Raw genomic sequence first — 12,818 nt, forward strand, 5'->3', positions numbered from 1 at the left:
ATTATCTTGACAAACTCCTGAGTTCCAGACATTCTGTCGAATTGTGGAGATGAAGAGACTTCCCTTTGTCTCGTGTAATGAGGAAATCCAGTCACCCATTCCTCATGTGTGAATTGGAATCGGCTCTCTCCATAGCCAGAAACACTACTCCAAGATGGGATCAGATTCCTTTTGACAAGCTCGGTCATTTGTGCTGTGGAGCCAAAGGCGAGCTCCTGTTTTGTTTCAATCAGATCTGGTTTGATGGACTAACTTGCCACTTGGAATGAGGCAACATTAATTCCTTTATGGTAACCAACCATAACAGTTTCTGGGGTTTAGCCATCACAAACTGTAGGGTAAGAATCTGTACACCAGGAAGCAGGAAAAGAGCAGGCGTATGAAATACATACAGCATAACCCCAGACACCTGAGCCAGCGGTAAAGGAAGTAAGAGATGCAATCAACAAGTTGAAAAACCATAAAGCACCAGGATCAAATTGCATAACTGCAGAATTAGTTAAAGATGGGGGACATAAATTGGTGGAAATAGTTCACAAAGTGATAACTAAAGTATGGAACTCAGAGATGATACCTCAAGAGTGGCAGGAGTCGATTCTGATCCCAATTTTTAAGAAAGGTGACAAAATAGATTGTAGTAATTGTAGAGGGATATTGCTATTACCAGTATGTTCCAAAATTTTCTCAAATATTCTGCTAAGCAGGCATAAACCATATGCAGATGAAATTGTGGGGGATTACCAAGCTGGCTTTAGGAGGAACAGATCAACTATAGACCAAATATTCACCCTGCGTCAAATTTTGGAAAAGAAATGGGAATACAATAAACCCATTCATAATCTTTTCAGAGATTTTACAAAAGCATATGATTCACTATTGCAATCAAAATTGTATAGAATTCTTTTGGTACTTGGAATACCAAAGAAGTATGTTAGACTTATAGAAGTGAGTTTGAAAAACACAAAAGGTAGAGTACGCGTGGAGAAATTGGAGTCAGAAGAATATGTAATAAAGAACGGACTTGAGCAGGGAGATGCCCTGTCTCTCCTACTTTTTAATTTAGTCCTAGAATATATTGTACGAATGGCAGCAGATAATTCAGAGGGTGTGGAGTTAAATGGAAATATTAAGATATTAGGGTATGCAGATGATCTAAACATCATTAGCGATAGGAAAGAATCTGTAACAGCGAATGCGAATGCGTTAATCAAGGCTAGTGAAGATGTAGGTCTAAGGATAACTGAAGACAAAACTAAATACCTGGTTACTACTAGAATGCCAACAGCAGTAGATCAGGAAATGTTAAGAGTTGGAGACATGCAGTTTGAAAAAGTGAACACATTTAAGTATCTAGGCATGGACATCACTTCGAGAAATGAGATTGAATCAACTGAAGAAGAGATTACGAGCGGGAAATGTGTGCTACTTCTCACTGAATAGATTACTTTCATCACAGATATTGTCTAGGAATTTAAAGAATAGAATGTACAAAACTATTATTCTACCAGTTATGCTGTAGGGGTGTGAGACTTGTTATCTCACTGCGCATAATGAAAAGCCTTTTCGAGTATTTGAAAACAAAATTTTGAGGAAAATTTTTGGAGCAAAAAGGGATGACATTAGCAGAGAGTGGCAAAAACTGCATAACGAAGAGGTTCACGAACTCTATTCAAGCCCTGACATAATCATTATTATTAAATCACGTAGGCTGCGATGGGCGGGTCACATAGTTAGAATGGATGAGGGCAGGGCAGCGCGCAGAGTACGTGTAGGGCACCTAGAAGGAAAACGTCCTGTCGGGAGACCGAGGCATAGACGGGAGGACAATGTGAAGGCTGATTTGAGGGGTCTAGGTGCTGAAGGTTAAAGGAAGGAAGTAGCCCAAGACAGGGACAGATGGTGAAAATACGTCACTGTGGTAATGGACTCTTGAGTCCGGTATGACCATTGAGTGAGTAAGTAAGTAAGGAAGGGTAAGACTCTAGAGTGCATGGTCGACCATCGTTTTGTCTGCCTCCGCGAATGCCAACATAATCTGTGCCACTGCCAGTAAGTTTCAGGCACGACCACTCCACCCTTGAAAACTTAATTCTACTTGAGGCAGAAATGCAGGAGTCTTTCTTTAGCAAAAACCATATCACCTGTGGTTTTTTACTGTGAAAAGGTGTAAGGTACCGCTTAGAAGTGCATCATCCTTCATCAACTCCATGAAACATGGCTACATGGATATCTGACTATTCTTACTCAAACCTTCCTCAAGGACGGGTGCTTCCCATATATGGCACTGATGGTACCTCGTCTGCCCAATTTGTTCAGGAGACTGGAGTCACCCAGGACAGTGTACTAAGGTATGACATTGTTTGCAGTCCTGGGAATCTTCTTTGCATTCAGGAGCCCTAATAAATGTTCTCTGTGGATGACCTCACGATCTTCTACACTTTCTCTGATCCTTCAGTGACAACAAGGCAGCTACAGTTTACCATAAAGAGATAGAAACTGTGGCCTATAAAGCTGGATTTAGGCTATCAATGTAGAAGACTGCTTTTTTTTTCAGTTTTAACCATGATTGTTGAAGTCTTAACCAACCAGAGATCACACTGTGAGATAATATATTTTATGGAGAATGTGCACTTTTTTGACCTATTACACTGACAGAAAAAAAATCGCAACATCAAAAAACAATTAATGTACATTAATGAAATTTCAGGAATACATTTGTCCTGATAACATAGTTAAGTGATTAACATTGCAAGATCACAAGCTAATGTAAGCATGAGATAAGCCATTGCAAAAGTGAAATGCTGGTATGTTAATAAACGGTGTAACAACCAGAACATTGAAATCAAGCATGCATTGTGTTGTGCAGGTGCCGGATATCAGTTTCTGGGATGGAATTACGTTCCTGTTGTGCTTCATCAATCAATACGTAGCTGGTTAATGCTGTTTGTGGATGACGCTGGAATTGTCATCTGATGATGTCCCATATGTGCTCGATTGGAGACAGATCTGCCGATCAAGCAGGCCAAGGCAACATGTCGACACTCTGCTGCTCAAATTGCTGCTGCCGATGCAGTAGGATGCCATAGAGCCATATGCTGGACACAGTGGTCTTCCCTCTTGGTAGTGCCACGTGGCTGTTAATAACCCAGTCTTCTTGCGATTGCTTGTAGCCACGGTCATGAGAATGTATAATCGTGTACAGTGGCTGCATTCTTGCCAAGTCTTCCTGCAGTATTGCAGAAGGCACATCCATTGTGTCTAGCTCTATTACATGACCTCATTCAAACTCAGTGAGGTGTTGATAGTGACGTCTTTCTCACCTTACAGACATTCTTGACTAACATCAGCTCACCATGTCCAACCTCAGCGGTAACTAACACTCATGACCATATATCTAAAGCAAATCTGATTTGCATCGTGATAGTGGCACTATTCGTGACACTCTTACGCAAGTGGTGCAAAATTTGAATAGATATCATCTTTCAGGTATAGTAACACACCTACCAGCTTTCGTCTGTCACACAACTCCTTCTTGGTGTTGCGAGTTTTTCCCTTCAATGTATTTGACACAAAATTAACTTGGCTCACACACCTACAAGACTTGCTAACCAAAAGCATCAGCTCATTGAATATTTTAGCACATGCTTCCTACCTCAAGATGTTATATGTTGTCTGCCTTGAGAGCATTGGGATATCAATTGGAGTCACTGGACCATTCTATTTGAGTTGGTGTGCAGAGGCTGGTGACCCAACATTCCGGATTCATCAATGCTGCCTCCTGGCACAACAGGCTCTGAATAACTTAGCATTGCCAACTTTAAGTTGGAGCCACTGTTCAGGAATCGGAGGAAGAATTGCAGGACATGATGGGTAACAAGTCAAGAGCAATACAATGGGTTATAATGTCATGGTGTACATCCTTCCAGATAGCTAGATGTGTTGAAGCCTGTTTAACATCTCTTTGAATAGGGCACAGCCCCTTGATTCTTCATGCCCTCCTTATAAGACTTATAGATCCATCAGTTTGTGATGCTGGTGGTATTTTGATTGAAGTTTGTCACATGTTAACTGGGTGTATTTTACCTCATGAGAAAGACATATGATAGCTTGTTAGCAGACCCCCCTCCGTTTTAAATGACTAGATGATTTTGGTGCATGTTTTGAGATTGTGCTGTGTCTGATGTTTTGGCTGGCTTATCCATGTGTTATGCAAGTGATCAGCCAACCATCATTTCCAGACTTGTTGTTCCATGGCTTTTGTGGTCTGGTAATCATTTGTAGTAGTACATTTTAAGACACGGACTGTGGTAAGTGTTCAGTTTTATGCTGTAGATTGTGTGTGCTAATATGAGAAAGAGTGGATGAGAGCAAAATTATCTTCTCTAGCTTTTGGCATGTCTGTGTTTCATATACTTAAACCATGGCCATTTCTTGTTGTATTTGTAATGGTGCTGACAACAACAATGTTGAATGCATTAAACAAAACGAAAACATCATTCAGGTGAAATCTACCTCCTGGGAGGTGGAGTCTATGAGGGGTGTGTGCTGTTGTGCATTGTCTTGAAAAGCAAACACATTGACAAAACAGGAAATATTGCACAACCCTCAAATTATTGTTGATGATGATAAGAGGCATCAGAGATCTATATATGATGCCAGGCAAAAACATAATTGACTGACCCTACCTGCAGAATCTGTCATCTACCCACTAGAGATGTGTTAGAACCTGACTACCTCCATACCCTTCAACAATGATCATCAGGCACATCCTACGACTGTCGGTGAAGAGGGAGGCAAGCAGTGGAAAGGCACCGGAACTAGATGACATAACTGTGAGATTCTACGAAGATTTTGTGAAATAATGTGCTCCTCTTCTAGCAGCAGTTTATCATAGTTCGCTGGAGCACTGAAAAGTACCTAAGGACTGGAGATAAGCACAGGTCATTATAGTTTTCAAGGAGGGCCTTAGGACTGATGTTCATAATTAAAGGCCTATATCATTGACGTCAATCTGTTGTAGAATTATGGAACATATTTTTGTTAATGTATTACGACATTTTTGGAGAATGGAAATCTCCCCCATAAAAATCAACATGGATTCTGCAAATGGAGATGTGTGAGACTCAGCTCACTCTGTTCCTCTAAGAGATCCATAGTTCTGTAGATGCCAGTGCTCAGGATGATGCTGTGTTCCTTGACTTCAGGAAGGCATTTGATATCATCCCACACTGCCATTAAGAAAAGAGAGAGAGAGAGAGAGAGAGAGAGAGAGAGAGAAGAAAAAATAAAAGTGTACCAAGAGCTGGATCAGATTTGTGACTGGATTCAAGACTTCCTCTCAGATAGAACTCAACACCTCACTCTTAACAGAACAAAAACGACAGATGTAAAAGTAATTTCTGGAGCACCCCAAAGAAGTGTGATAGGACCACTACTTTGTAAAATGTAGATGGTCTAGTAAAAAGCATTGGAAGCTCTATAAAACTGTTTGCAGATTATGTGGTTGTAAAAAGTAGTGATGCTAGAAGACAGTACCAGTTTGCAGAATGGTCTACAGAGCTCTGACAGTTGACCCTGAACATTAATAAACGTAACATTTTGGGCACATATAGGAAGAGTGGTTCACTGCTGTACAACTACACCATTGACGACAAATATCGGGAAACTGTAAAATACCCAGGTGTAACTACACAGAGCAGCCTTAAGTGGAATGACTACATAAAACAAATACTAGGAAGACAGGATGTGATTCATAGGAAGAATCTTTTAGGAAATGTAATTCATCCTTGAAAGAAGTGTCTTATTTGATTTATTCTAGTGCATTTTTCATCAGTCTGTTATGCTTGTCAAGTAGGACTAATAGAAGAGAGAGAGAGAGAGAGAGAGAGAGAGAGAGAGAGAGAGAGAGAGAGAGAGAAGATCCAGTGACGAGCAGTGTTTCATATGGGCTCATCTAGTCAATGTGCAGAGATGCTCAACAAAGTCCAGAGGCAGATGCTACAAGAGAGACATCATGCAGTACAGAGAGGTTTACTATTGAAATTTCTAGAGAGTCAGACAACATATTCTTCCTCCCACGTAGATGCTGCAAAATGATGATGACAAGAAAATTAGAGGATTTAGAGCTAATAGAGAGGCTTATGAACAATCTTTCTTCCCATGTGTCATTCACGAGTGGAAGAGAGGGAATGAGGGGTCAGTTAGTGGTGCCAGAAGTACCCTCCACCACACACTGTCAGGTGGTTTCCGGAGCATTGGTCGAGAATGTCCGGGTGCAGATATGCTCCTCCTTCAGGTCCCTTTGTAAATTAAAATGCTGCATGTACCAAATCTCAGAACACTGTATGATAAAGTTAATATTTGTGTTAATGCTTATCAGTTATTTCTCTTCCTTGAGTACTTCACTGTGCTCCTGTTCCCACTGCTGCGGTATTCCGTCTCTCACATGACGATGGTTAATAGGAAAACTTAACTTCAGTTGTAACAACCCTATATTTAAATTATGTTGGTGTAATCTGTTGTTTACAACTAATTACCTTTTTATTTTTATTCCTCCAATATTGAAATATTTTCATTTGGAAAATCAGGCATGCCTTTCAGACCTTCAGGCCATAATTTGCAGACTTATTTTCCTGTAAGAGTAAATATATTATATTCTCTTTACTCTGTTTTAGGTTATTTTCCTACATGGCCTTGGTGATACAGGGTGAGTACTAAACTGAAATTGTTTTTGTCAACTTTACAGCTAAGATTAAAACATCTTTGTCAGATTTTAATATGAATTTTAGATATTTACCTGTTTTCAACCCATCATGAAGCAGTATATTTCTGTAATGCTCATGTCTTGTGTAGCCTTGGCTCCTGTCTGAATAGCATTAAATTTTGTTTCACAGTGTGAATCACGTCTATAAATAATACACATTGAAGTCTCGTAATTAAGAGAAGACAGTTTTGTATATTCACATTTGTTTCCCAGTGGTAGATGTTAACTTATTGTTTCTTTGAAACCTTGTCGTCCACAGTTGCCATATTAATATCGTTCTGTCAAAATTTTATCTGTAACTCAAAAGAGGCACCGTTAAATAACATCACCAAAGAAATGCGTTCACAATTATTCTTATTAATACACTCCTGGAAATGGAAAAAAGAACACATTGACACCGGTGTGTCAGACCCACCATACTTGCTCCGGACACTGCGAGAGGGCTGTACAAGCAATGATCACAGCGGACACACCAGGAACTGCGGTGTTGGTCGTCGAATGGCGCTAGCTGCGCAGCATTTGTGCACCGCCGCTGTCAGTGTCAGCCAGTTTGCCGTGGCATACGGAGCTCCATCGCAGTCTTTAACACTGGTAGCATGCCGTGACAGCGTGGACGTGAACCGTATGTGCAGTTGACGGACTTTGAGCGAGGGCGTATAGTGGGCATGCGGGAGGCCGGGTGGACGTACCGCCGAATTGCTCAACACGTGGGGCGTGAGGTCTCCACAGTACATCGATGTTGTCACCAGTGGTCGGCGGAAGGTGCACGTGCCCGTCGACCTGGGACCGGACCGCAGCGACGCACGGATGCACGCCAAGACCGTAGGATCCTACGCAGTGCCGTAGGGGACCGCACCGCCACTTCCCAGCAAATTAGGGACACTGTTGCTCCTGGGGTATCGGCGAGGACCATTCGCAACCGTCTCTATGAAGCTGGGCTACGGTCCCGCACACCGTTAGGCCGTCTTCAGCGATGAGAGTCGCTTCTGCCTTGGTGCTAATGATGGTCGTATGCATGTTTGGCGCCGTGCAGGTGAGTGCCACAATCAGGACTGCATACGACCGAGGCACACAGGGCCAACACCAGGCATCATGGTGTGGGGAGCGGTCTCCTACACTGGCCGTTCACCTCTGGTGATCGTCGAGGGGACACTGAATAGTGCACGGTACATCCAAACCGTCATCGAACCCATCGTTCTACCATTCCTAGACCGGCAAGGGAACTTGCTGTTCCAACAGGACAATGCACGTCCGCATGTATCCCGTGCCACCCAACGTGCTCTAGAAGGTGTAAGTCAACTACCCTGGCCAGCAAGATCTCCGGATCTGTCCCCCATTGAGCATGTTTGGGACTGGATGAAGCGTTGTCCCACGCGGTCTGCACGTCCAGCACGAACGCTGGTCCAACTGAGGCGCCAGGTGGAAATGGCATGGCAAGCCGTTCCAGCATCTCTACGATCGTCTCCATGGGAGAATAGCAGCCTGCATTGCTGCGAAAGGTCGATATACACTGTACTAGTGCCGACATTGTGCATGCTCTGTTGCCTGTGTCTATGTGCCTATGGTTCTGTCAGTGTGATCATGTGATGTATCTGACCCCAGGAATGTGTCAATAAAGTTTCCCCTTCCTGGGACAATGAATTCACGGTGTTCTTATTTCAATTTCCAGGAGTGTACATGTCATTTTTCACCAACTGCTAAAGTTAGTTGAGAATTACTTTAATGCAAATTGTAGCTAGACCCTACAAATATTGATATCAACATCACCATATTTAAGTGAAAAGAGAAAACAGAATAAGCTAGACAGACAAAATATTAGTCACCAGCTTGAAAGAGCACATTGGTTTATTTACATGGATATGTGTGTGTGTGCGAGTGTACATTTGTCCTTTTTCCCCCTAAGGGAAGTCTTTCCGCTCCCGGGATTGGAATGACTCCTTACCCTCTCCCTTAAAACCCACATCCTTTCGTCTTTCCCTCTCCTTCCCTCTTTCCTGAAGAAGCAACCATTGGTTGCGAAAGCTAGTAATTCTGTGTGTGTGTGTGTGTGTGTGTTTGTGTGTGTGTGTGTGTGTGTGTGTTTTGTTCATTGTGCCTGTCTGCCGGTGCTTTCCCGCTTGGTGAGTCTTGGAATCTTTGTTTTTAATATACAATTAAACAATTACTTAAATAAACTGTTTATGATAGGGATCACCTGTTGTCAATTCGGTTAATGCTTGTGCAACAAGTAGTATGTTTACAGATTCCTCCTCTGAGGTGAATGATTGTGTCATTATTGTGAAATTCAAATAAATACTGAACCTCCATAGTTCAAAACTGGTTTCGACCTTGTTAACTAAAAGTATCAACAGATTGTGTGTACTCAGTGCATGATTACATTGGATGCACTTTTCATCCCCACCGATCCACACTTGAGGAGACAAGTCAGAAAACAAGATTACACAATAAATATTTACAGAATGAGAACAGATATGTTAATATGCATTCCACAGATCCCAAATGAAATTGCCCTTGTGGATGAGGAATTGGGGAAGGGGTAGGGGGGGGGGGGGCTTAAGCATATTTGCATTTAAAAGATAATAACTTGTCACCAAGCATTAAATGTTCACTACACTTAGGTACATATGATAATTCTTACCCTTCTGTAGCCACAAATCACAAAAAACTAAGTAAATAGATTTAAAAAAATAATAATAATTGCTGCACAAAATTTTTACACAAGTCAGATTTTACTCAAATTCACAATATGTGATATTAATAACATACACACATCACTGATTTCTGCCAAGAAATCACAGCTGTAATTGCATCTCTTTTGTAGTGAACATACTTATTCATGTTTATGGCATACGGAATGCCCCACAATGAATTACAAGAGGGGTTTAAAATGTTCTCAGAATGGAATAGAAAAAAGTACTTACTTCAGTGAAACTTTTTTTTTAATTTTTCAGTGTAGCCTCCTTGTAGATTAATGCACTTGGTCCAACGGTGTTCCAGTTCCTTGATCCCATCTCGAAATTAGTTTCCTCCAGGCCAGCAAAATAGTTGTCAACTCTGGCTATCAATTCTTCATTTGAAGTGAATCTTCGTCCACAAAGAAAAATTTCCAGTTTTGAGAAGAGATGGAAGTCTGACGGAGCCATATCAGGTGAATAAGACAGGTGTGGCAACAATGTAATTTTGCCATAGTGGCGGCACATGTTTTTGATCCAGCTTCAAGAGTCATGGCACCCATCTTGCAGATAATTTTTTTCCTTTCTAATTCTTCAGTTAAAATGTGATATACCCTTTCAGATGACATCTGCAAAGTGTGAGCAGTTTTACACACTTTCAACCAGCATTCCTCCATGACCATTTTGTGCACTTTCCCAATGATTTCTGGAGTAGTGACACATCTTGGCCGACCACTGCATGGATCATCAACTAAGCTCTCCAGACCAAATTTAAATTCATTTGTCCATTTGGCACCAGCTGAATATGAAGGAGCAGAGAGAGTCCCCCAGTGTATTCTGGAAATCAGCATGAATGTCCTTTGCTTTCATACCTTTCTTGACGAAATACTTAATCACTGCTCGAACCTCGATTCCCCCCCTCCCCCTAGCATCTTTGCATATCACTACACGGGAACAACAGCAGAGCCACGTCACTTCCACAGCTCTCTTCCAAGAGCACTGATATGGCACATGTTTACAGGCAACAGTCCAGTGAATATCATGTGAACAACTCGTTGCACTTGCGCTGGCCTCTCATGGTGATTCCGAGAACTTTTCAAACCACCCTCGTATAAACAATTAATCATAGGTATGTATTTGTCCTAGCATTCCTTTCTCTTCACGCCAGTATCGGGCGATTATTTTTTTTAATATGAATACAGAAGTAGATGTAGACAGGGCTCAACAAGCTTTCAGCAGCAAATTGATTAAGAATGTAGGGAAGTCTGCAAAGAGAAAGAAAGTCTTGTTGCTAGGTAGTTCGCATGCTAGGGGTGTGGGCCAACTTCTGCAGGATGAATTAGGGTTGGATTACCAGGTCACAAGTTTTTTCAAACCTAGTGCTGAACTTGGGCAGGTTACAGAGGATTTAGGTTTACTATGTAAAGGTTTTACTAAGGAAGACACCGTGGTTATTGTGGGTGGGCCGGGCAACAGTATTGACAGAGATCCGGGGTATAGCATAAAGTGTGACCTGGCAAAGATTGCATCGGCATCAAATCATACCAGTGTTGGGTTTGTGTCAGTTCTGGAGCGCCACGACCGACCTCATTTCACCTCTTCTGTCAGGAGAGTTAATTTGGAGTTGGAACGGCTACTTGGATCTGGTGCAGGGTCACACATTGGTGTGGTTCCTGTTGATTCACTCTGTAGGTGGGACTATACTAGACATGGCCTACACCTCAACAGGAAAGGGAAGGGTAAACTGGCTGGGCTGATAGCAGGAAATTTAAAGGGGGGAGGAACTACATCTCATGGTGGAAACTCTTTTTTAGTGTAAGATCAGTGTCCAGTGGGAAACTCAGCCAGGCAAGTACTAAAGATGTTAAAAAAGTTCAAGATACTCACAAAAGTAAAGTGAAAAATACTGTTAGTATATTTCATCAAAATATTGGGGGATTGAAGAATAAAATTGATGAGCTTCTGCTTTGTTTAGAACATATAGAAACCAAGAATGTAATAGATATTCTATGCCTGTCTGAGCATCACATTGTCACTGATATGCAAAAGGTTAGCATCAATGGGTACAAATTAGCTGCACATGTAAGTAGAGATAATATGATGAGAGGAGGAGTTGCCATATATGTCAAAAGCTTCCACAGTGCAAAAAATTTAGAAACTAAAAAATTTTGTGTAGAGCAACATATTGAAGCATGTGCCACTGAACTTAAACTAAATGATGGCACTTTCATAATTGTAACAGTGTATAGGTCCCCCTCAGGGAATTTCCAGCTATTTCTAGAAAACTTGGATGTTTTTTTGTGCTATCTGTCAGACAGGGGGAAGCAAATTATCATTTGTGGGGATTTCAATGTTGATTCCCTGAAAGAGTGTAATAGGAAGAATGACCTTTTAGTATTACTCAGTTCTTTCAATTTGAGCTCTGTCATTGATTTTCCTACTCGGATAACAAAGAACAGCAGTACATTGATAGATAACTTTTTTATAGACCAAGATAAGTTTAAGGACATAAATGCTTATCCTGTTGAGAATGGTCTTTCAGATCATAGTGCACAGCTTGTTACAGTACATGACATAGCTCCATGCAGTATAATAAATCAGACTTTCAAAGCAGTGCGTTCAATTAACAATATAAATATTGCAAACTTTAGGGAAAGCCTACAGCAGCTAGACTGGGATGAAGTGTATAAGGAACCCGATGCAAACTTGAAATATAACTTATTTCACAATACATTTTTAAGGGTATTTGAAAATTGTTTTCCCAAGAAAATAGTTAAACATAATTCCAAGAAAACATATAAAAAACCTTGGCTAACTAAAGGAATAAGAATATCTTGCAACCGTAAAAGAGAACTGTATCTAACAGCAAGAGGGAGTACTGACCCCGAAATTGTTCAATATTATAAAAACTATTGTGCGGTACTAAGAAAAGTTATTAAAAAGTCCAGAAGCATGTGTATCATGTCGGAGATCAGTAACTCTGATAATAAAATTAAAGCAATTTGGAATATTATTGAAAGGGAAACAGGGCAACCAAGAGCACAGGAAGACTTTAGTGCAATAAAACTGAATGACAAGTGCACTAACAAACAATCAGAAATTGAAAATATTTTGAATAATCATTTTTTAAATGTTGTGGAGAAAATAGGATCTAGATCTTCACTAGAAGAGGCAAGGCTATTATTAGAAGAGGCCATACCTGCGCAGTTTGAAACAACTGTAATTCCACCAACCTCTCCCTCTGAAATCAGTAAAATAATAAACTCACTGAAAAGTAAAAGCTCTTACGGAATTGATGGCATTTCCAGCAAAGTACTTAAAGCTTGTTCCCCACAGATAAGTAGGATTCTCAGCCACGTATGTAATAGCTCTTTGGAGCAGGG

General features: G+C 41.1%; 1 protein-coding gene across 2 annotated transcripts in view; it reads left to right on the forward strand.

Moving 5' to 3' along the window:
* LOC126354220 (acyl-protein thioesterase 1) overlaps positions 1 to 12,818 on the forward strand; it is a 117,217-nt gene that overhangs the window by 14,189 nt on the left and 90,210 nt on the right. For both annotated transcript variants that reach the window (XM_050003701.1, XM_050003702.1), the window contains exon 2: positions 6,675 to 6,706. In XM_050003701.1, coding sequence (XP_049859658.1) covers positions 6,675 to 6,706 — 32 coding nt within the window. The remainder of the gene's footprint in view (positions 1 to 6,674; positions 6,707 to 12,818) is intronic.

This window comes from Schistocerca gregaria, chromosome 3 (genome assembly GCF_023897955.1).
Source record: "Schistocerca gregaria isolate iqSchGreg1 chromosome 3, iqSchGreg1.2, whole genome shotgun sequence".
In the NCBI taxonomy this organism is placed as follows: domain Eukaryota; kingdom Metazoa; phylum Arthropoda; class Insecta; order Orthoptera; family Acrididae; genus Schistocerca; species Schistocerca gregaria.